Genomic DNA, 26,409 nt, shown 5'->3' on the forward strand with positions numbered 1-26,409 from the left:
GCTGATTCTGAGTATTGAACAAGGGGCCCCGCCCTCTCATTGGCTTAGAGGGACTCGATTTTGTTGATTGAATCACAAAATAATTGTTCATTAGGGGATCAGTGGGGACTTAAGGAACAAGAGGTAATTTCGAGGGTAAAACAGAGAATTAACCCAGTCGTTATTACGAACAACTGTGAAGGGTTGACTTACTAATCATGATTATATCGAGTGGACATAATATATCTACAGTGAGGGGAGTTCAACTATGGACTTTAGTGTAGTGACCCATTAGTTAACGAATGGGGGTATCGGTTTAATGAGTTTAGCCGATTAATCTCGGATCGTTGGAGCCCATGATCTGTAGGTCCACAAGGTCCCCCTACTAGCTCGAAAATGGATTAGCTCTAGAGTAGCGTGATAAGTTAATTTGAAACGTTCAAATTAGAATCAAACGGAATTAGAGAATATATATTTAAATATGATTTAAATATATGAAGATGGATTTGTGTAAAAATTAATTTAATATTGGATATTAAATTAATTAGAATTATTTAAATTGTTTAAATAATTATATATTAATTTTATTAGAAAATTAATTTATGAAATTAATTCGTAATATTAATAAATTTTGATTTTAGTAATAAAATATGATTTTAAAATAAAATTCGGATTTTGGAAATAATATTACATAAAAGGAAAAATGAGATTTTTCATCTTCATCTTCAAAGTTGCTCACAAAGAACCCATTATCTTCAACCTTCAATTACTCTAAGCATGAGCTGCATCCCATATAGTAAATCTCTTTGCATGATAGTCTGCAATATATTGAAGAGATTTGAGTGATTTTATTGGGTTTCAACCGAAAGAATTTTAGCTGAAAAATTCTTGAAGAAGAAGGTGTTCTTCATTTAGGTTGTTGCAGTGAGCTTTCACCAAATTTCCTTTGATTCCAACTTATTTTGAGTCCCACAACTCAATCTAAAGCACCAAGAGAATAGTAGGAAATATCTTGTGGTGGTCTGCACAAAGATTTGGAGAAATTAGTGGCTAGAAATCAAGATTTCAATGGTTCTTCAAAGGTATGTCTTGAAACCCATTAAATTCTGTTTGAGCATGCTTTCTTTTTTTGCCAAAATTAATCAATTAGAGTGCTTATCGATCCTCGTTGCTTCCGCTTCATGTTGGTACCTTTCCAATAGGAACACCTTCTACCTGGGGATTATGACTGAAAGATTGAGCATTGGTAACTCATTGAACGATGTGAGGTAATAAAATGGTTTATCACCTAGACATTATAGGTTAAATCCAATTATAAGCATTATACTTTGATAAACCACTTAGACTTAGGTTATTAGAATTAGCTGATACACCTAAGTAAAATACCCAAACATTTAGAACATTTCATGGGAGATCAACAATATATTCGATATATGGTTATTAGCTCTCACGTCCTCAAGAGTTCACAACATGAGATCCATGCTCGACTTCTTTCACTTTTACCACGATGCTCCATTCGGAAAGTGTTTGCATGGGTCAATAACGAGGTGAATGAGGGAGGTAGTTCATAATAAGTGGGTGAAGGAAATTTGTCAACATTGTCCTACGGTCTCCTTCATTAGTTTGAACCGTGAGATTCCTATGTTGCGCATGCTGTCATTTTTAGGCAGCACTAGCTAGTTGTTGACTGTGACAATCCCCTCGAAAGGTTGTAACATAGGATTCGAAACAACTTAGCCTTCAGTAAAATGAATAATCTTATAGTTTCGTCTTGGGTATTGTCTTGTCCTATAAGATTTGAAAATGGCGGGTCACGCTTACAAGAATTACTAACTGTTAGTAAAGATCTTGACTGAAAACGATAACCAAAAGAACTATCACAATATGAGTTATTTTGGAGATAGTATTTGATCAAGAACTGTCTTGCTTCTATGAAGGAATTCTTGACTACCCCTTGGTAGTAATTGCTCTAAATCACTAAAGTATCATTGCAAATAAATAAAGATTTATTAGGTACTTTATTGTTTTTTCTAAAAATGGATTTAGATGCATATTTAATAGAGTTTGTTTAAAATGTTTCAGCAATGTCGAACTCAATCGTACAATTACTTGCTTTTGATAAATTTAATGGAAAGGGTTATTCGAACTGAAAATCAAACATCAATACGATATTAGTTGTAGACGATATGAGGTTTGTGTTGACGGAGGAGTGTCCTCCAGTTCCCAGTTCAACAACCACCCAAAATGTTCGAGATGTCTATGATAGATGGGTGAGGGCGAACGAGAAAGCCTGGGTCTATATCTTAGCGAGTATATCTGATGTACTCAACAAAAAGCATGAGGTCATGCTCACTGCCCGTGAGATAATGGCATCATTACAGGAGATGTTCGGGCAACCGTCATCTTCTGTTAGACATGAAGCCATCAAGTATGTCTATGTTACGCACATGAAAGATGGAATCAACGTAAGAGAACACGTTCTCGATATGATCGTTCATTTTAATGTTGCGGAGGCTCACGAGGCAATGATAGATGAGACGAGTCAAGTGAGCATGATATTGGAATCTCTCCCAAAGAGTTATCTTCCGTTTAGAACAAATGCTGCTATGAATAAAATCACTTATAATTTGACGATGTTGTTGAATGAGTTACAGACTTATCAATCAATGATGAAACTAAAGGAAAAAGAAATAAACATTATTTTGAAACCTAAGAAGTTTTATAAGGGGTCGATGTCAGGAACGAAACACACTAATGATAAGAAATCTAGTCCTTCTTCTTCTAAGGATAAAACCGTACAAATAAAGAAGAAAGGAAAAGGGAAAAAGAAAGCCACTGCAAAGAAAAACAAAAACAAAACTCCCAAAGGAAAATGTTTCCATTGCAGAGAAGTTGGGAACTGGAAACAAAACTGCCTAAAATATTTGGCTAAGAAGAAAGCAAAAAAGGCAAAACAAGGTAAATATGATTTACTAGTTGTTAAAACATGTCTAGTGGAAAATTCCCACCTTACCCAGATATTGGATTCAGGCGCTGCTAATCATGTTTGCACTTTTCTATAAGAAACTAGTTCTTGGAGAAGACTTTCTGAATATGAGATGACTTTCAAGGTAGGAATGGGTGAAATCATTTCAGCTGAAGCAGTGGGAGATGTAAAGTTATTTTTTGGAGATTCTTTTATCTTGCTTAAGAATGTGTTCTATGTACCTAAGATGAAAAGAAATCTGGTTTCCATTTCCTGTCTATTAGAAAATATTTTAAATGTAATGAAGTATTTGTTTATTCAAGAGGTGTACATATTTGTTCTATAAGACTTGATAGCAACTTGTACATATTAAAACCAACTGAAGCGAGAGCCATTTTAAATATAGAGATATTTAAAATGACTGAGACTCATAATAATAAGCGGAAAATTTCTCCTAACACCTATCTTTGGCACCTTAGGCTTGGTCATATTAATCTCAACAGGATTGAGAGATTGGTAAAAAATAGTCATCTAAATTAGTTAGAAGATAGTTCCTTACCTCCATGTGAATCACGTCTTAAAGGAAATATGACTAAAAGATCTTTTTCTGACAAAGGTCTTCGTGCCAAAGAGCTTCTCGAACTTATACATCCCTTGTGTGGATCTTATTTCAATAGGAACTTGATGAGTTGATCCGCCTACATGTCTGCTATATCAAGAGTTACTCCACGTATTGCTTGACGTAAAACAGATAGTGGATTTGTTTCTGTCTTTTGTTGAATCTTTTTCATAGCTCGATAATAATTTTTTTTGAACAGTAAAAAAAAAAGAGTTTGGATTATAAGTTTTTAAGTGGATCCATACTTTCGACACGAAAGAACATAGACATAGTGGTTTTCCATTGAGATACTATGCATAATAATATACTACCTCATAATAAGATAGTACCTCGAGGTAGCCACCAGACCTATGTGGTTCGATGAATGTAAAAGCCCAAGGAGGTTTTCAGTACTTCATCAGTTTTATTGATGATTACTCTAGATATGGCTACATTTACTTAATAATTAGTCAGAAATCTAAAACTCCTGAAAAGTTCAAAGAATTTGAGGTTGAGACTGAAAATCTGTTAAGTAAAGAATCAAAATACTTCGATCTGATCGAGGTGGTGAGTATATGGATTTACAATTCCTGAACTATCTAGTAGATTATGGAATTCAATCCCAATTCACAGCACCTGGAACACCATAATAAAACAGTGTTGCAGAAAGGAGAAATCGAACCTTGTTGGATATGGTTCGGTCTATGATGAGTTATGCTCAGTTACCTCAGTCCTTTTGGGGGTATGCGATACAGACTGCAGTATTTATCTTAAACTTTGTTCCATCAAAAAGTGTTTCAGAAACACCGTATGAATTATGGAAAGAACGCAAAACAATTTTACGTCATTTCCATATTTGGGGTTATTAGCACAGTGTTGGTACAGAATCCTAAAAAATTGGAAACACATTCAAAATCATGCCTATTTGTAGGATATCCCAAAGAAACAAAAGGAGGATTGTTTTATGATCCCCAAGAAGATAAAGTGTTTGTATCGACAAACGCTACATTTTTTTGAAGAGGATCATATTAAAAATCATCTACCTCGCAGTAAACTAATATTGCAAGAACTGACTAAAGATACTACAATAACATCAACTAGAGTTGTTGATCAAGCTGGTCCATCAACAACGGTTATTGTCCCGTCACGTCCATCCCAAGAGTTGAGGATGCCTCGACCTAGTGGGATGGTTATTCAACAACCTGAATGCTATATGGGTTTAACAGAAACTCAAAACATCATACAAGATGATGGTTTAGAGGACCCATTAACCTCTAAGTAGGCAATGGAAGATGTTGACTGGGAACAGTGGATAAAAGCCATGGACGATGAAATGGAGTCTATGTACTTCAATTTTGCCTAGGAACTTGTAGATGAACCATATGGGGTTACACCTATAGGTTGCAAATGGATCTATAAGAGGAAACTTGACTAAACTGGCAAGGTGCAGAACTATAAAGCCAGACTCATGGCAAAAGGTTTTACCCAACGATAAGGAGTTGATTATGAAGAAACTTTTTCTCCTGTTGGCATGATAAAATCTATAAGAATACTTCTTTCTATTGCCGCATATTATGACTATGAGATATGGAAAATGGATGTCAAGATAGCTTTTCTGAATGGCTATCTTGATGAAAGTATTTTTATGTCTCAACCAAAAAGGTTCATCGAAAAAGAATAGGACAAAAAGTCTGTAAGCTTAATTAATCCATTTATGGATTGAAACAAGCGTCTAGATCCTTGAATATAAGGTTTGACACTGCGATCAAATCTTATAGCTTTGAATAGAATGTTGATGAACCGTGTGTATACAAGAAGATAATCAACAAAACTATAGCATTCTTAGTTCTTTATGTTGATGATATCTTGCTCATTGGGAATGAGTAAAGTTTTCTTGCTGACGTAAAGAGATGATTAGCAACACAGTTCCAAATGAAAGATTTGGGTGATGCTCAATATGTTCTAGGAATACAGAATTTTCGGAATTGAAAGAATAGAACATTGGCACTATCTCAGGCATCTTATATTGACAAGATGTTATCAAGATATAATATGCAAAATTCCAAGAAAGGTAAACCTTTTAGACATGGGATTCATTTTTCGAAGGAACAGTGTCCTAAGACACCTCAAGATGTTGAGGAGATGAATGAAATTCTATATGCATCTGCAGTTGGGAGTTTGATGTATGCCATGTTGTCTGCATGTCCTAACATATGCTTTGCAGTTGGAATCGTCAACAGGTTCCAATCCAATCCAGGACATAGTCATTGGACTACTATAAAAAATATCCTCAAGTATCTAAGGAGAACGAGGGATTATATGCTTGTGTATGGACCTAAGGATTTGATCCTTACTCACACTGATTCTTATTTTCAAACTGACATAGATTCCAGGAAATCTACTTTAGGATTAGTTTTCACTCTTAACGGAGGAGCTATAGTTTGGAGAAGCATTAAGAAAAGTTGCATCGCTGACTCCACAATGGAAGCGAAATACGTGGCTGCATGTGAAGCTGCTAAAGAAGCAGTATGGCTATGCAAATTCTTGGCTGATTTGGAAGTAGTTCCAGATATGCACTTGCCTATCACACTATATTGTGACAATAGTGATGTTGTTGCCAATTCAAAAGAACCAAGGAATTACAAACGTGGAAAACATATTGAAAGAAAGTACCATCTCATTTAGGAGATAGTACACAGAGGAGATGTGGTCGTCACAAAGATAGTTTCTGAAGATGATGACATGCAGAAATGCATGCCATTTTAGTCCTTTTACTTAGAATTATGAAAGTTATTAGGCAGAAATTGCGTCGATCATAATAAAAATTCACGAGAATATGAGTTTGCATTGATCAACATATAGAATCTCAGCTAACCCATTACTTTGCGTTAATTATGCATTCAATGTTCTATTTTTGTAGCCAATGCAGGAAATGAACGCAAATGCAGAAATCGGACCATCGCATAGACGACCGCATGTAGAGAAACACTCCATTGCAAGGCAAACACATTAACCAATGCATGGATGTTGCGGTAATCAGCCGTATGGGTCCATTGCATGGGAGTTGCACTCGTCAAGCGATAGCGATCATCATGTAGAGTTGCGGTGTTAAGCAAATACGGCCATTGAATGATTGCGGCTATGCGACAACGCATTCTAATGGGATCAACGCAAGGTTAGTGGAATGAACGCATCAACGCATCTATCTCGAGAAAATCCAAAGCTGATGCTGACATTTCACCTACCACGCCGTTGGTGGCAGAGGTTCAGAAAGGACGAACATGCCGAACGTCAGACTCAGAGCAGTCCAATTAATGCTGTCGGCGGCCAAGCTCTATAAATAGAAGCCGATGAGCTAAAATTCATTTTATACAAGGTTTTCGCCTGAGGTTCGCCTGGGGCGGATCCTTGTGATCCAGACAAACTGCATGAGAAGACGCTGAGAGTTCTTCACCTCCTTCATCCATTCCAAGTGACGACCGGAGCCTTCGACCAGAGCTAGATCTCGAGAGAGTTAGCTCCTCCGCCCATCCATGGCACCACCGGCAGCCTTGACACGTATCCGTTGGAAGCAAAGTTTTGCTTCCAGTCGATCATTTCTTTTTCCTTTCTTTTCCTTTATTGTATTGTATGACATTTTGAATTAAGAAATTAATACAATGTGTTTTCAATGCATTTCTCTGTTCCTTCGACTCCATCTCCATCTTCTTTGCTTAGCATCTTTACTTTCATTGCAACACTTAATGAGATTGCTTGGGTATTGCATACTTAGTCATGTGGATTAGGGATATGAAGCATGTAGTAACCTACCGAGAGGTATGCATTGCGTGAGTGTGTGAGTAACCTTATTTACTTAGTGTGAAGCTGCGGCAATGCCTGTCTATAGGCTAATGCAATGCTTTTCTATGAGTAAAGTCAGTAACAACCAACTGTCTAGGAGGGTAAGTGGTTGGTCGCATTAAGCAATGTTTGCGTTGTTCACTAGGGATAGTAACAACCTTGCGTCAATCAAGTTCATGTGGTTACCTTGTCCTATGAGCGCATCATTCATCATTTAGGTATACTTGAGAGAGTAGTCTAAAATCCAAATCTAAGACTCGAGAGAGCGGATTGAAATGCATAGGCAAGAATGGGGATCTTAGAGATAAGCTTTGTTTGTCAACACATCGCATGCACCCTAGGAATAGGAATGATATTATGTGGTCGCATATTCGTGTGGATGTCATTTTGTCATCGCATAAATAGGAATAGAGGCTTATGTGTAGGCCCTGTAGACTTAGCACATATATCGCATGCGTTCTAGCATTAAAAACTGTAGCATTCGCACCGAGAGGTGGTTTACTATTGTATGTGGGTTGCATGATTGCATGGATTGCGTTGACTAGGGTTGCCCTTGCGATCACTCTTAAGTTTTGCAATGAAAACATCTCCGCATTTTATTTTCTTTCCCATACATTTATTTCATGTCAAGGTTTGTCGCACCTCTACCTCTCATGCATATTCTCATTGAGTTGTCTGATAGATAGGAGTAGGAGTAGGAGTAGGATTAATTTAGCAATATCCCCTCCATTCTTTTATTCAACCGCCGCATGCACAATCACCACAAACATATAGTTACAAGTCCCTGTGTTCAACCTCAGATTACCCGAGAAACTTGCGTTCATGTTATACTTGGTGTGAACGCAAGAAAACTTGTGGTAGGACGTATGGTCATCGCATACATTCGTTAACACAATTTTCATTCCAACGCATGACCATCAATGTATGACTATCAACGCATATCTTAAGAACATGCATCGCATAACGTGTCCACGAGATTTTGGTTGTCGAGTAAAATTGACTTCCAATTTTCGTGCACCAGAAGAAAACCTTGCTGATCCATTTACAAAGGCCTTCTCGACTAAAGTGTTCAAGGGCCACCTAGTTGGACTAGGACTCCAAGTAGTGTAATCTAGGGAAAATAGGAGAATAGCTATGGAATTATGGATGCCTTTGTTTATTGTATTTTTCCCATTATGTTTCTCAACATTATATTATATATATTTGTTCTCACTGGAGTTTTAGTTCAAGTGGGAGATTGTTGGGAATGTCCTAGAACTCGCAGTTCGTGTTAAACATTCTATTTATCAATAATAATAAATTGTTGATTTTGCATTCTATTATGAAAATCCAATAAACATATCCATGGCTATAGTCTGAATACTATAACTTTATGTATGACATAAACAGGATCAAGTTAACAGTATATAGCCTAAATGGTCTAATAAGTATATGGATAAAATTGGCTATCTCATCCTGACAACACTATTGGAAACAACCATTTTGTAGTTGTTACAAGAAGTAGTAAAGTGCTACAAACGATGTGATCTGCAGATCATTCATGTTGAGACATGTGAGTGGGGCATTCTATGCAATGAGTTTGCATATAGACTGGACCACGAAAATAGTCACTTTTCTTTATAACGACCGTTTACTGTTAAAATTGACTATTTCATTTATAAATAACCTAGGTTAACTCGATCTTAATCCTGAGCAAGCTATGAACTCCTGTTTTTTCGGGATTATCCTTTAATCTGCAAACGGTGAGAGTAGTTCAATAGCACTGCTCAATATGCTTCTCATTTTAGGGATAAAACCGGATGAATAGCTGGGGACATAGCCCTGCAAGATGAAATTCACTCCTACTTGATTTAGGGTTAGCAGATAGGTTGTTCTCTTAAGTACTGATTCCAGGTCTTGAACAATCAGGACCCCGCATTCTCATGATAGAGAAAGAACTTGATTCATAGGTGTTATGAATCATAATTGTTCATTAGAGGGTCAATGGGAACTTAAGGAACAAGATGTATTCATAGGGGTAAAATGGTTATCTTGACCCAACTGTGATTACGGACAACCTGTGAAGGATCGTCTTACTAATTATGGTTATTAAGTGGACATAATATATCTACAGTGAGGGGAGTTCAACTATGGTCTATAGTGGAGTGTCCCATTAGTTAACGAACGTGGGTTAGATAATGAGTTTACCCGATTAATCTCGAATCGTTGGAGCCAATGATCTGTAGGTCCCCGAGGTTCCCTACTAGCTCGTAAATAGATAAGCTTTAGAGTAGCATGATACATTAATTTGAAACATTCAAATTAAAATTAAACGGAATAGGAGAATATATATTTAAATATGATTTAAATATATGAAGATGGATTTGTGCAAAAATTAATTTAATATTTGAAATTAAATTAATTAAGTATTATTTAAAAAATAATTTATGAAATTAATTTTATAAAATTAAATTTTCAGTTTTAAAATCAAAATAGATTTTGAAATCAAGTTTTGATTTTGAGAAAAATTGGAAAGTTGAAATACATGCACAAATGGAAAAATGAGATATTCTACTAACCATCTTCTTCATGCTCACACAAAACCCATTTTCTCATCTTCATTAACTCCAAGCATGAGTTACAAGTCATGTAGTGTTCTCCTTTGCATGTTCACCTGCAATAAATAAAGAAGATTGGAGTGAATTTGAGGCAAGCATTTTACAGAATTTTAGAGAAAATTTCGGCTGGAAGAAAGGTTCTTCAAGTAGTATGTTGCTGTGAGCTTCTCCTTGTGTTTTCATTGCTTCAAGCTATTCTTGAGTCCCACAACTCGTTCTAAATCTCCAAGAGGATAGTGGAAAAAATCTTGAGGCTGTTCACGATGTTTTTTGGACAAGACCGTTGCTGATTGATCGAGATCTTGAAGAGTTCTACAAAGATATGATCACAAACCCTCTTATTTTAGATGAACATGCTTTAGTTTCTACCAAAATTAGTGAATTTGAATACTTATTGATCCTTGTTGCTTCCGCTGTATGTTGATACACTCTTACAGATCGTGTACCTCGCCTAAACAATCAAGCATCCTGACTATATGATAGTTGTTGCCTTCTCCCACTTACTTGATCATTATATATGACTTTTCCTCCCCACCTCTACCAAATCCAAATAGAGCCCACACTTTAGATTCTCACTCCAAGAATACTAAGGGCTCCAAGTGGTGGTGTCGTCCCCATCTTCCTACTGTTGCCATTCATGGTAGACGACTGGGTGTTGTTGAACGATAGCCTGTTGTTCTAGCGAGAGCGCAAGAAGGCTATTCGTGGAGAGAGCGAGATTTGCCAAGAAGAGAGTCTTCAATTGGTAAATGTCTTGTTCTCTGTGTTGTTTATCTGTAAGCATGCAAGTAATTTAGTTGTTTGATGCATATCTGTATGTGTGAATGTAAATGTGAAAATTCTGTCACAATGAATTGGAAAGATCCGCTTCCACTCATTGGTACTCTTGTATAAGAGTTCCTACACATTCGAGTAGAACGAAGGCGGGTACAGAGGATCCCATCCGTTGGAGAACATCGACCCTCGAGAAAATACAAATGATGTGGTGGTGTCGGCCATAATAGACATACTTGTAATGAGCCACTCATGAATATAAACGGCCAAGTTTGTCACAAGTTTGTTAACATTCACAAGTTGTACTAATTTTTACATTCACAAATTGTACTTTTTTTACATTCACGATTTGTACTACATTTTACATTCACAATTTGCACAAATAAGTATAGCTTGAAAAATACAATCTAGTAAATGAATGTATCAGCCCATAGCTCACAAGCATACTGAAGTCTAAAGTCCGCCAACACCTCTTTCGTTGGAGATCCAGTAACCATATGCTAAAAAAGTTTTTGAACAGAAGACACCATAATCTAATGTATTGTGACCTGTATATCTCCTGTTTCTGCATGATAAACTTGCAATGGGTCATGATGTAAGTCTGGTTTCTTCTGATAGAGCATGCAAAAGTGAGCCAATGAAGACAATGTATGTGTCAAAGGCATCCACATTAGTGCAATATCATTCATTAAGATGGCATAGAGTCATATAACAATATCCATCCTCTGTTCACGTCAATCACGATTAGGATCCAATGTTCACGTAGGTGGATTGCATTATACACGTACTTTACGTCAACCCATCCTTGTTGGTGATTTGGATCCAAACCAAGCACAAGGTTAGTTATACTATCTTATTTCGCGCATACAGCTACGGCTTCTTCCTCGGTCTTATCGTATATGGCTCTGTACAAGCTTCCGGGGGTGAAAAAGTTCAAATGGCGCTGTTGGAAAAGAATGAATTAATTGTTAATGAACTAAGTATACAAAATGAATTAATTAAGAAAGTATATACATACCAATATTCCTGATGGGAACGTTGTGAACTTATGGATGAATATCACGGGCTGAGCAAGCAACTTTCTCCTAAAAAACATGAATATGCTCTCAAGCACCTACATATGAAAGTCCAACATGTTACCAAAACATAGTACATGTAACGATATAAAACTTGTACAACAAAATTAGTCCATCACACTCGATCCATTCTTTATCCTTCGTCAACTCACGAAACAGTTCTTTTGTGCTTCTGTCTGTCCTAAATTAAGCCCCCATGACAGGTACGTGAGGCTCCACATCATCACTCGTCGGCCATTGTAGGAAAGTGTTAAACATTTCCTTTAGGATTGGATGGGTTGGATCGTATCTAACCCTATCAACCATATTAGGAAGACAAGCACTTGGATCGTAGTACTTCCTCTTCAAATTCGGTCGTTTCACTTCAACCGAAGGAATATAATGTAGGATTATATCAGCAACAAAAGAAGCAACAAGGATCATTAAGCACTCTAATTCATTAATTTTGGCAAAATATAAAGTATGCTCTTGCAGAAACAAGTGGATTTCAAGACATACCTTTGTAGAACTTCTTCAAAGCTCGGTTTTCAGCTGTTAACTTCTCCAATTTTTGTTGTAGACCACCTCAAGATCTTCCCCACTATTCTCTTGATGCTTTAGATTGAGTTGTGGGACTCAAAACAAGCTTGAATCAAGGGAATTCTGAGAAGAGCTCACAGTAACAATCCAGTTGAAGAGTTCCTTCAACCTGAATTTTTCTAAAAAATTCTATCGATTGCATGCCTCAAATTCACTCCAATCTCTTCAATATATTGTAGATCATCATGTAAGAAAGATACCTGCATGAGATGCAGCTCATGGTTGGAGTAATTGAAGACAAAAGAGATTGATTTTGTTTGAGCAACTTCAAAAAAGATAATGGAATAAACCATAATTCCATTTATGTTTTTTCATCTTTTTCCAACTTTTCCAAAATTGATTTCAAAAATCAATTTTATTTATAAAATTGGAAAAATTATTAATTTTACAAAATTAATTTCATAAATTATTTTTCTTATAAAATTAATAAATAATTATTTAAACAATTTAAATAATTCTAATTAATTTAATATCAAATATTAAATTGATTTTTACACAAATCCACCTTCATATATTTAAATCATATTTAAATATTAATTCTCCTATTCTGTTTAATTCTCAAAATTAAACACATAATTATATCTCATGTAATCACTAATTCCCTTAATTCTAATTTGAATGTTTTAAACTAACTTATCACGCTACTCTAGAGCTAATCTATTTATGAGCTAGTAGGGGGACCTCGTAGACCTATAGATCATATGCTCCAACGATCCGAGATTAATTGGCTAAACTCATTAGACCAAATTAACCCCCATTCGTTAACTAATGGGTCACTCCACTAAAGCCCATAGTTGCACTCCCTTCACTGTATATATATTATGTCCACATGATTTAACCATAATTAGTAAGTCAACCCTTCAAAGGTTGTTCGTAATAATGGCTGGGTCAAATATCTGTTTTACCTCCGATATTATTTCTTGTTCCTCAAGTTCCTACTGATCCTCTAATGAACAACTAGTTTGTAATCCAATCACTAAACCAAAAATCTCTCAGCCTAGTGAGAAGGTGGGACCCCGTGTTCAAGACTAGATTCAGTACTTGAGAGAAGAACCTTTCTCCTATCCCTAAATTGGATAGGCGTGAATTCTATCTTGCACTCTAAGTCTCTAGCTATCTATTAGGCCTTACCCCTGAAATGGGGAGGCTTATTGAGCCGGTGCTATTGAGCCAACCCTCACCTATGCAAATCTAAAGATAGTCCCAAATAAACAGGATTTCATAGTTAGCTCAGGATTAAGATCGAGTTACCTAGGTCATCTAAGTGAAATAGTCAGACTTATACAGTAAACAACGTTATAAAGTAAGAGTGACTTATTTCTTGGTACGATCTTATGCAAAATCATTGCATAAGACACCCCTACTCCTCATGTCATAACATGTACGAATTAGGATCACTTCGTATGTAGCACTTTACAACTCTTTGTAACAACTACAGAGTAGGTTGCATCCAATAGTGTTACCAGAATAAGGTACCCAACTTTATTCATATACTATAAATCATTTTGACTATTTACTCGAACTTGATCCACTCTTATGTCTCTACATAAAGTTTAAGTACTCATTTAATAGTCATGGGTCTTAGTTTATTGGATTTATACTTTTATAAAATCAATAATAAGTTTATTGACTATAGAAAATGTTTATCATTTTACAAACTGCGAGTTTTAGTACATAAAACCCAACAAAACTCCTACTTGGATTAAAAACTCCAGTGGATCAGTATATACAAATATATACAATGTTGAGTTTACATGGAGAGAATAAAATGTACAAATACAATAAACTAGGACATTACAATACCCATAAATTCTCAGACTTGCCCTAGTGATGACAAACTCGTAGACCTAGTCCTACTAGGTGACCTTCGAACACTTTAGTCGAGAGGGCCTTTTGTAAACGGATCAGCTAAGTTGTCTTGTGAAGCAATCTGGGTAACAATTACGTCTCCTCTATGTACAATCTCCCTGATGAGATAGTACTTCCGCTTGATATGCTTTCCTCTTTTATGGCTATACAATTCTTTGAATTTGCAACTGCTCCGCTGTTGTCACAATAGAGAGTGATAGACAGGTGCATATTAGGAACTACTTCTAGATCTGTCAGGAGCTTTCTGAGCTATACTGCTTCTTTTGCTGCTTCATTTGCAGTTACATACTCAACTTCCATTGTGGAGTCAACAATACAACTCTACTTGATGCTTCTCTACACAACTGCTCCTCCATTTAGAGTGAATACTGACCCCGAAGTTGATTTTCTTGAATCAATATAAGTTTGAAAGTCAGACTCAACGTATCTAGTAAGGATCAGATCCTTAACACCATACACAAGCATATAATCTCTCATTCTCCAAAGATACTTGAGCATGTTCTTAACAGTAGTCCAATGATTATATCCAGGATTGGACTAAAATCTGCTGACTATTCCTGCGACATAGCATATATCGGGACGAGTACACAACATTGCATATATTAAACTTCCTACTACTGATGCATATGGAATTTGATTCATCTCCTCAACCCCTTGAGGTGTCTTAGGACTTTGTTCCTTAGACAAGTGAATTCCATATCTAAAAGGTAACAATCCTTTCTTGTTTTATACCTAGACAACATCTTGTCTATATAAGATGCTTAAGATAATGCTAATGTTCTGTTCTTGCGGTTTTGAACTATTTGGATCCCAAGAACATACTGTGATTCTCCCAAATCTTTCATTTGGAATTGTGAAGCCAGCCATCTCTTAACGTCAGCTAGAAATTCTATCTCATTCCTAATGAGTAGAATATCGTCAACATACAACACCAGAAAAGCGACAGTTTTGTTAACAATTTTCTTATATACATAGGGTTTTTCAACATTTTGTTCAAAGTCATAAGATTTGATCGCAGTGTCAAATCTCATATTCCAGGATCTAGAAGCTTGTTTCAACCCATAAATGGATCGATTAAGTTTGCAAACCTTTTGCTCTTGATCCTGCTATATAAACCCTTCTTGTTGAGATATATAGATACTCTCTTCAAGATAGCGATTCATAAAAGCTGTCTTGACATCCATTTCTCATATTTCATAATCATAAAATGTAGCTATGGACAAGATTATTCTAGTTGACTTTATCATGGCAACCCGTGAGATAATTTCTTCATAGTCTACCCCGTCTCTTTGGGTAAACCCTTTTGCCACAAGTCTTGCTTTGTAGGTCTATACCTTACCAGCTTGGTCTCGTTTTCTCTTGTAGATCCATTTGCAACTGATGAGTTTTACCCCTTCAGATTGATCTACTATTGAGATTGGTGTCCTAATTCTCCCGGAGTCTCGTTGTTTGTAATATATACACATTGTTATGAATAAAATAAGAGTTATTTCATTCTAGCATTTACTCATATCCAATAAACAAAGCTTCATGGTTATCGTATATAAACTTAAGCATGTATATGAGATATACAAGTGGATCGTGCCTTAAGTGATAACCTAAATAGGTCTGTAGTATAAGGATTAAGGAGGGATTTCTGATTCTGGTGACACTACGAATACGACCCGCTTTGTAGAGGTTTGCAAATGTTGTGAACTACTCCAGATGGTAGATCCTGACCATTCATGTAGAGACATGCGAGTGGGGGTGTCCTATACAAAGAGTTTGTATAAGACCGAACCACAAGATGATTCGTCTTTGTATATAACGTTGTTGATACTGGAGACTTACATCTCACCTAAACGACCATAGGTGACATGACCTCAATCCTGAGTGTTTTGGGAACTTCTGCCTTTGAGGGCGGTCCTTTGATTAGTGTAGATGAGAGTGGCCAAATTGCCAACTAAACATGCCACTTTTTTGGGGACTTGTCTGATTTAGGAGCTGGGAACTCAGTTACACAAGATGAAATTCACTCCTTACCCAAAGCAGGGGTAAGTAGATAGAATGCTCCTTTAAGGGCTGATTCCGGGGCTTGGACATAGTGGCCACAACTTCTCTTTGGAAGAGAGGATTCAGTCATAGTAGGACTATGGATTATTATTCATTAGAGGGATCAGTGGTACTTAAGGAGTTAGATGTAACATAGGGGCATAACTGTTATTGGCCGAGCTATACTTATGAGCGATCTGTGAATGGTTGTCGCACTGTTGATTGGTTAAGATTAACATATAATATATCTGTTGTAAGAAGAGTTCAACTATTAGTCTTTAGTGGAGTGCCTGAAAGTTAACGGATGGTGGATCTCATGACTAAAGAGTTTATCAGTTATTCACGTACCGTTGGAGCTTAAAACTACAGGTCCATAAGGTCCCCTTGGTAGCTCAATGGATTCTAGTTGAGAATCAGTTCTTGGTGTTGATTTGAAATATTCAAATTGACAAGAGGTAATTAGATTATATATGATATGATCGGTATGGTGTATGAGATACATCAAGTGGAGGATTAATGTAAACGAGATTTACATTAAGTGCCATGGAATAGAAAAAGAGCTATAGTTTGTATGTTTCATGAGATAAAATATTAAAATTGTAAGTTAAAATATATTATGGTAAGTTAGTTATCATTTATATTTATATTAATTATTGGATAATTATTTATTTTTCTCTAATAACCAATTGAATGAGAGGTTATTGGTGGTTTTATTATAACCGTGAGATAAAAGGAAAAAATATTTTCCTAATTTTAGAAGGATTGATAAGATTTGCAAAATTGTGAACTTGAGATTTTCTCTCTCGGAAATTACTCACGAATAGTTGTCAAGTAAATAAGATTTACTAAGTGACAGCTTGGAGTTAGCTAAACTATCATAAAGTGTTCTTACATGATAGACACTTAGCTAGATGACTAGCTAAACGATCGCATAACTTTTCCTAAACAATTGGGCATCGACCTATACGATAGGCTGTTTCCTCTCCCACTTGCTCAACCGTTTACACGATTGTTCTTCCTTCGATTTTCTACCTCAAACCAAGTCCACATAGAGCCCACCCTCTGGATTCTCACACAGAGAATACCAAGGTAACCTTCTTGGTGGTGTCATACTCAACTCGATACAGTCGAGGTTCTGTGGAGGTCATTCACAGTGTTTGGGGTGTTCGTGACCTTGGCGATCGCTTAGCTTGAGTGTGTGGTGTTCGTGCAGTGTAGCGGTCATGTTGGATGAACGTTCGTGTTTTGTTGTGTTACTGTGATCGAACGTTCGTGATCAAGGAACTTTGTTTTTTGTTTTTCTTCGCAGCGGTTTTCTTTTTCCCTTTTCCTTTCTTCTTCATTTGAACGGTTTTATCTTTAGAAGAAGAAGGACCAACTTTCTTATCATCAACGAGTTTCGTACCAAACGTGGACCCTTTGTAAAACTTCTTCGGTTTGGAAATAACATTTATTTCTTTTTCCTTGAGTTTTATCATAGATTGATAAGTTTGCAATTCATTCAACAATGTCGTTAAGTTATAAGTGATTTTGTTCATGACAGCATTTGTCCGGAACGACAGATAGCTCTCAGGAAGAGATTCTAGTATCATGCTTACTTGACTTGTTTCATCTATCATAGCCCCGTGAGCCTCCACGATGTGAAAATGGACCATCATGTCGAGAACGTGTTCTCTTACGTTGGTCCCATCCTTCATACGTGTCACATACACATATTTGATGGCTTCATGTCTAATAGAGGATGACGGTTGCCTGAACATCTCCTCTAATGATGCCATGATCTCATGAGCTGTGGGCATGACCTCATGTTTCTTGTTGAGTACATCAGATATACTCGCCAAGATATAAGCTCGGGCTTTTTTTTTTGCTCTCACCCACCTATCATAAACATCCCGAACATTTCGGGTCGCCATTGAACTGGGAACTGGAGGACGCTCCTCCGTTAACATAAACCTCAAATCATCTACTACTAATATTGTATGATATTTGATTTCCAATTCAAGTAACCCTCTCCGTTAAATTTGTTAGAAGCAAGCAGTTGTATAATCGAGTTCGACATTGCTGAAACATTTTAAACAAACTCTATTAAATATGTATCTAAATCCATTTTAGCAAAACTAATAAAATACCCAATAAATCTTTATTTATTTGCAACGATACTTAAGTGATTTAGAACAAGTGCTACCATGGGGTAGTCAAGAATTCCTTCACAAAAGCAAGACAGTTCTTGACCAAATACTATTATCTAGACTAACTCATATTCCAATAGTTCTTTTGGTTATCGTTTTTTGTCAAGATCTTTACTAACACTTAGTAATTCTTGTGAGTGTGACCCACCATTTTCAGATCTTATAGGACGGTATGAATATGCCTCCGAGATAGAAGACAATATCCAAGACGGAACTATAAGATCCTATTCATTTTACTGAAGCTTGGGTTGTTCTGAATCCTATGTTACAACCCTTCGTAGGGATGGAGGAGATCGTAGGTCAATGTTGACACATTTCCTTCACCCACTTACTATGAACCACTTCCCTCATTCACCTTGTTATTGACACATGCAAACACTTTCCGTATGGAGCAGTCGAGGTAAAATCGACAAGAAGCCGAGCATGGATCTCACGGTGTGAACTCTTGAGGACGTGAGAGCTAATAACTATATATCAAATATATTGTTAATTTCCCACTGAAGCATGCTAAATGTTTGGGTAATTTACTTAGGCATGACGCTAATTTCATACAACCTAAGTCTAAGTAGATTATCCAAACTCTTATAATTGGATTTAACCTACAATGTCTAGGTGATAAATCATTTTATTACCTCACATCACTCACGCAAGCTCATAAAATCAGTTAACAACTCTCAATAGTTCGGCCATAATCCCCAGGTAGGAGGTGTTCCGTAAACCGTCAACTTAAGTACCCCAGTCTTAGACAGGTTTATGGACCGATATGAGTTTGTAATCGTATTTTATAAGGTAACAATCTATTTTAACATTTAAAAATGGTTGTTAACCTAAGTGAGCATGCAGCTGTTCTTGTCATGGATTTTAAACATCTAACCAATTTTATAACAACTTACAAAATTTAGACATGCTTAACATCCACAACATTCAACAAAGGTATCTAATATAACTATTATATTAAACATAACCCTAACATGCATACTATATATTATAATAATTATAACATACTGTCAATGCATGTAACATGCTTCCTACGGTGGGGTTTTAAATCTATATGGCATACTGTATGCATATACATGAATTATTTAATTATCACATACATCTCATGCATAAACAATTAAATACTAACTATTATGGTTTTCATTTTGGCATAAACAAGCAAACAGATAGCTAACTATTACAAACAACTTCGTAACCGTCTTTGAACCGCTCGAACCGCTCCAAACCAAACTCAAAACAACTTGAATTGGGCTGGATGAGTCTGAACTGGACCAACAAAGCCTGAACCGGACCAACCAAAACCATTTGAGGCTGAACCGGATTGAACCTTGAGTAAACCGATCGAACCGCTGCTCTCGATCCAACCTCAATGTGCTACTAAGGCCGATCGTTTAACGCCTGGAGGTAATTCTCTAATGTCATTGCCTTAGGTTGATAGGAAATAGACGATCGCATAGTGTTTTCTGAAAGCTAAAAATTTTTTTAGCTCTATCGCATAGGACTAGACGATTTCTTAGTTCCATCGCAGTGCAATCACTTAGCTCCATCGCATTGTACTAAGTGATCGCTTAACACCATCACCCAGTGCATTCATGTCATCGTTTAGTATCTGCCACAACTAAACGATCGCTTAGCTCCATCATATAGAACATCATCGCATTGCATAGCATTTATCTACATGATTGCTTAGCTCCGCGACCAAACGATCGCTCAGTGCTATCGCGTAGCACTTCATCGCATCGCTTAGCGCACATTGCTAAACAATCGTATAACACCATCGTTTAGCAAAATCAACGTATCGTTTAGTTCCCACAAAAAAACTAAACGATCGTGTAATGCTATCGTATAGCAAATGAACACATCGTTTAGCTCCCGCAGGTACACGATCGTTTAGCATTCAACATCACAACAACCAGTGCATATTACTAAACAATCGTCTAGCTTTTCTTCAATTACATCTTAATTTCAACTCTAATGACTCCAAATAAATTACAGACTGTTGCTAACACATAAATGCTCATAAAAAAAGAGCCAATTACAAATTTAATCGAGAAATTAAAGAGAATTAAGATGCTAAAACTCACAAAACCATAGCAGTGCATCAGTTTCATACATCTCATGAAAAACACCCACTTTGCCAAAATTAGACCGAATTGAAAGTTTAAAAGATTCTCTGATACCAATTGAAAGAGCTAAATAACATGTAGCGGAAGTATCAAGGATCCATAAGCATTCAAATTCACTAATTTTGGCAGAAACTAAAGCATGCTTTTCTAAAAAGTGGGTTTTAAGATCATACATTTGAAGAACTCTCCAAGAAAACGAGTGTACAGCAACAGTCTTCACTTGATATCACCGTGAACCACCTCAAAGCCTTCCTCTTGGAGCTTTAGGCAGAGTTGTAGGATTCAAGAACAGCTTGAAGAAGTGAAGAACCAAGAAGAACTCACAGTAGCTGATAAGAAGGATCGTTTCTTTTAACAGAAGTTTGTCTTTAAAAAATTCTGCATTTCATCCTTTTCAAATGACTTTAATCTTCTTTATATATAGTAGATGAACATGCAAAGAAGTGGAGTGCATGGCTTGCAGCTCATGCTTGGAGAATCAATGTAGAGAGAATAATGACCTTTGTGTGAGCATGAAGATAAAGGTAATGGAGAAAATTCAATCTCCATTTTATGCAATCATGCAAAACGATTTTCCATTTTTTTCTTTTAGAACATAAAATAAATTCTAAAATCATTTTAATTCAAAAATGATTTTCTTAAATTAATTTCATAAATTAATTTAAAATATTAATTAATTTAATATTAAATATTAAATTAATTTTTGCACAATTATCATCTTCATATATTTAAATCATATTTAAATATATATTCTCTTGTTCTATTTAATTTGAACGTTTCAAATTAATTTCTCAAGCTACCCTAAAGCTTATCCATTTAGAGCTAGTAGAGGGACCTCACGGACCTACAGATCATGGGCTCCAATGATTCGAGATTAATCGGCTAAACTTATTAGTCTGATCTAACCCCCTTTCGTGAACTAATGGGACACTCCACTATAGCTCATAGTTGAACTCCCCTCACTGTAGATATATTATGTCCATTTAATAACCATAATCAGTAAGTCGATCCTTCATAGGTTGTTCGTAATCACAGCTAGGTCAAAAATACCGTTTTACCCCTGTGAATACATTTTGTTCCTTAAGTTCCTACTGATCCTCTAATGAACAATTTTGATTCATAATCTTTATGAATCAAATCCTTTCTATATCATGAGAAGGCGGGGCCTCGATTTTTCAAGACCTAGAATCAGTACTTAAGAGAACAATCTATCTGGTACCCTAAATAGGGTAGGAGTGAATTCCATTTTGTAAGGCTATGTCCCCAGCTATTCATCTGGTCTTATCCCAAAATGGTAAACTTATTGAACAGTGCTGTTGGACTACTCTCACCATTTTCAGATCAAAGGATAATCCCAAACAAACAGGAGTTCATAGCTAGCTTATGATTAAGATCGAGTTAACCTAGGTTATATAATAAATGAAATAGTCAGTTTTAACAGTAAACGGTCGTTATAAAGAAAAGTGACTATTTTCGTAGTCTAGTCTATATGCAAACTCATTGCATAAAATGCCCCCATTCTCATGTCTCAACATGAACGATTTGTAGATCACATTGTTTGTAGTACTTTACAACTTCTTGTAACAACTACAAAGTGGGCAGCATCCAATAGTGTTACCAGGATGAGATACCCAATTTCATCCATATACTTATTAGACCATTTAGGCTATATACTGTCAACTTGATCCTGTTTATGTCACTACATAAAGTTACAACATTCAGACTATAGCCAATGATGCGTTTATTGGATTTTCATAATAAGATGCAAAATCAACAAGTCATTATTATTGATGAAACAGAATGTTTAACACGAACTGTGAGTTCTAGGACATTCCCAACATTCACGACTAGAAAAGGCTGCCTAAAGAAAACTAGCAGGCGCAACATAGGAATGTCACGGTCCAAACTAACGGAAGGGAGCGCAGGATATATTGACACATATCCTTCACCCACTTACTATAAACTACTTCCTCTTTTCACCTTGTTATTGAATCATACAAACACTTTCCGAATAGAGGTTACTTGCAGGCTGACACGAAGCGTCATATAAATCTCACGGTGTGAACTATCGTGGAGACGTAGTAGTTGAAATCTATATATCATATAATATACTTATATTTGAACTACTTCCCCTTATTCATCAAAATCTAGATTTATGTTAAAAAATAATTTCCAAATGGAGATCACTTCCAGGGTGACACGAAGTACTGCTTAAATCTGGATTGTGAATTCTTAGGGACGTGAGAGCTAAAAATAACATATTGTATATGTTATTAATTTCCCACTGAAGTGTTCTAATAACTTTATCATATAGAAGTTATTAAACTCCCACTGAAGTGTTCTATTAATTGGGTAAATTTATACTTAGGTTCTTTTTGGCTAATAAAACAACCCTAAGTCTAAGTTGTTTATCCAAGTATAACACTTATAAATGGATTTAAATCTATGATGTCTAGGTGATAAACCATTTTATTACCTCACGTCGCTCACGTATGCTCATAAAACCGATTACCAATGCTCAATCTCTCGGTCATAATCCCAAGATAGAAGGTGTTCCGTAAACCGTCAACTTAAGTACCCCCAACCTTAGACAGGTTTATGAACCGATATGAGTTTGAAACCAAATTTTATAAGTTTTAACTATTAAAACAAGTGGTCACCTTACGTGAGCATGCAACTGTTCTTTATGGATTTTAAACGTCTAACTCAATTTTATAACAACTTATAAAACTTTAGACATACCAATCCATAACATACATAAAGACATTCAATATTTAATATAACACTTATATTAAATACAAGAAACCCTTATATGCATACTATATATTATAACAAATTATAACATACTTTCAATGCATGTAACATGCTTCCTATGGAGGGATTTTAAATCTAAATGGCATACTGTATGCACATACAAGATTTATTTAATTATAACATACATCAAATGCATAAATAATTAAACATAGACTGATATGGTTTTAGTTTGGCATAAACAAGCCCAAAAAAACCTAACTATTACAAACAGCTTCAAAATCGTTTTTGAACCGCTCGAACCGCTCCAAACCGAACCCAAGCATCTTGAACTGGACTGGATAAGTCTAAACCAGACCAACAAAGTCTGAACTAGACCAGCCAAAAACCCTTTGAGGCTAAACCAGATTGGACCTCGAGAAAACCGATCGAACTAGCTACTCTCGGTCCAACCTCAAAATCTTGCTAAGGTCGATCGTGTATCACTGAAGGCTATCGTCTAACACCATCGTCTTGCATTGAGTAGAGGTACACGATCACTTAGTGTCTTCTGTCTATCGCATAGTGTGATCGTTTAGCTCTCAGGTAGAACTACACGATCGCTTAATACCATCGCACAACGCTTCTTGTCATCGTTTAGTGTCCGCTGTAGCTACACGATCGCTTAGTTTCATCACATAGAACTTCATCGCATCGTTGACCACTGTAACTACACGATCGCTTAGTTCCATCGCAAAGAACTTCATCGCATCATTGAGTGCCGCAGCTACATGATCACTTAGTTCCATCGCATAGAACTTCATCGCATCGATGAGCGCCATAGCTACACGATTGCTATGTCCTAAAACTCGTAGTTTGTAAAATGATAAACATTTTCTATAGTCAATAAACTTATTATTGATTTTGTAAAAGTATAAATCCAATAAACTAAGACCCATGACTATTACATGAGTACTTGAATTTTATGTAGAGACATAAGAGTGGATCAGGTTCGAGTAAATAGTCAAAATGATCTATAGTATATGAATAAGGTTGGGTACCTTACTCTGGTAACACTATTGGATGCGGCCTACTCTGTAGTTGTTACAAAGAGTTGTAAAGTACTACATACAAAGTGATCCTAATTCGTACATGTTATGACATGAGGAGTGGGGGTGTCTTATGTAATGAGTTTGCATAAGATCAGACCAAGAAATAAGTCACTCTTACTTTATAACGTTGTTTATTGTATAAGACTGACTATTTCACTTAGATGACCTAGGTAACTCGATCTTAATTCTAAGCTAACTATGAACTCCTGTTTATTCGGGATTATTTTTAGATTTGCATAGGTGAGGGTTGACTCAACAGCACCGGCTCAATAAGCCTCCCATTTCAGGGGTAAGACCTAATAGATAGCTGAGGACATAGGGTACAAGATGAAATTCACGCATACCCAATTTAGGGATAGGAGAAAGGTTGTTCTTTCAAGTACTAAATCTATGTCTTGAAAAAGAGGCCCCACCCTCTCGCTAGGCTGAGAGAGTTTTGGTTTAGTGATTGGATCACAGACCAGCTGTTCATTAGAGGATCAATAGGAACTTGAGGAACAAGAAGTAATTTCGGGGATAAACAGATATTTGACCCAGCCGTTATTACGAACAACTTGTGAAGGGTTGACTAATTGTGGTTAAATCATGTTGACATAATATATCTAGGAGTGCAACTATGGACTTTAGTGGAGTGACCCATTAGTTAACGAATGGGGGTTAATTTGGTCTAATGAGTTTAGCCAATTAATCTCAAATCGTTGGAGCCCATGATCTGTAAGTCTGCCCTCTACTAGCTCATAAATGGATTAGTTCTAGAGTAGTATGATAAGTTAATTTGAAACATTCAAATTAGAATTAAGGGAATTAGTAATTACATGAGATATAATTACGTGTTTAATTTTGAGAATTAAACGGAATAGGAGAATTAATATTTAAATATGATTTAAATATATGAAAGTGGATTTGTGTAAAAATTAATTTAATATTTGATATTAAATTAATTAAAATTATTTAAATTGTTTAAATAATTATTTATTAATTTTATAAGAAAAATTAATTTATGAAATTAATTTTGTAAAATTAATAATTTTTCCAATTTTATAAATAAAATTGATTTTTGAAATCAATTTTGGAAAAGTTGGAAAAAGATGGAAAAACATAAATGGAATTATGGTTTATTCCATTATCTTTTTTGAAGTTGCTCAAACAAAATCCATCTCTTTTGTCTTCAATTACTCCAAGCATGAGCTGCATCTCATGCAGCTATCTTTCTTGCATGATGGTCTGCAACATATTGAAGAGATTGGAGTGAATTTGAAGCATGCAATCGATAGAATTTTTGAGAAAAATTCGGGTTGAAGGAGTTCTTCAACTGGATTGTTGCTATGAGCTCTTCTCAGAATTCCCTTTATTCAAGCTTGTTTTGAGTCCCACAACTCAATCTAGAGCACCAAGAGAATAATGGGGAAGATCTTGAGGTGGTCTACAATAAAAATTGGAGAAGTTAGTAACTGGAAACCAAGCTTTGAAGAAGTTCTACAAAGGTATGTCTTGGAACCCACTTGTTTCTGTAAGAGCATGCTTTATATTCTGCCAAAATTAATGAATTAGAGTGCATAATGATCCTTGTTACTTCCGCTATTGCTGATACAATCCTACATTTAAGACTTAATCTCTTTCCTTTTCCTACCTGTATGTCTTGAAACCTCAATGACCTTCTCGGATTTTTTCTCCACCTTGATCTTCAACTTCTTCTTTGGAGGCAGGATCAGGCATAGATGGATATCATCATCTATAGATGATGGATTTGGTATAGGTGGCTCGATGACATTGGTGGTGGTGAGTGTGGCGTCAGTGGTGGTTACAGGCATAATGGCAGTGGTGTTAGAGAGGCTGGGATCGGAGATAGGGTCGATAGAAGTGGTGCTTGATAGAGTGGGATCAGAGATAAGAGTCAATAGGAGTGGTGCTCAAGAGGCTTGGATCAGAGATAGGGTCGATAGAAGT

The 26,409-nt window shown here is 36.1% G+C and overlaps 1 protein-coding gene across 1 annotated transcript; it reads left to right on the top strand.

Moving 5' to 3' along the window:
• The first annotated feature begins 2,165 nt into the window (after window positions 1-2,165).
• Window positions 2,166-26,333, top strand: LOC120073488 (uncharacterized). Its single transcript, XM_090311893.1, has 2 exons — window positions 2,166-2,614; window positions 26,219-26,333. Exons 1-2 carry the CDS (start codon window positions 2,166-2,168, stop codon window positions 26,331-26,333), a joined length of 564 nt encoding a protein of 187 aa, XP_090168019.1.
• Window positions 26,334-26,409: the final 76 nt, after the last annotated feature.

The sequence above is a fragment of the Benincasa hispida genome, chromosome 3, assembly GCF_027475165.1.
Source record: "Benincasa hispida cultivar pf3 chromosome 3, pf3_genome.v1.1, whole genome shotgun sequence".
Taxonomy (NCBI): Eukaryota; Viridiplantae; Streptophyta; class Magnoliopsida; order Cucurbitales; family Cucurbitaceae; genus Benincasa; species Benincasa hispida.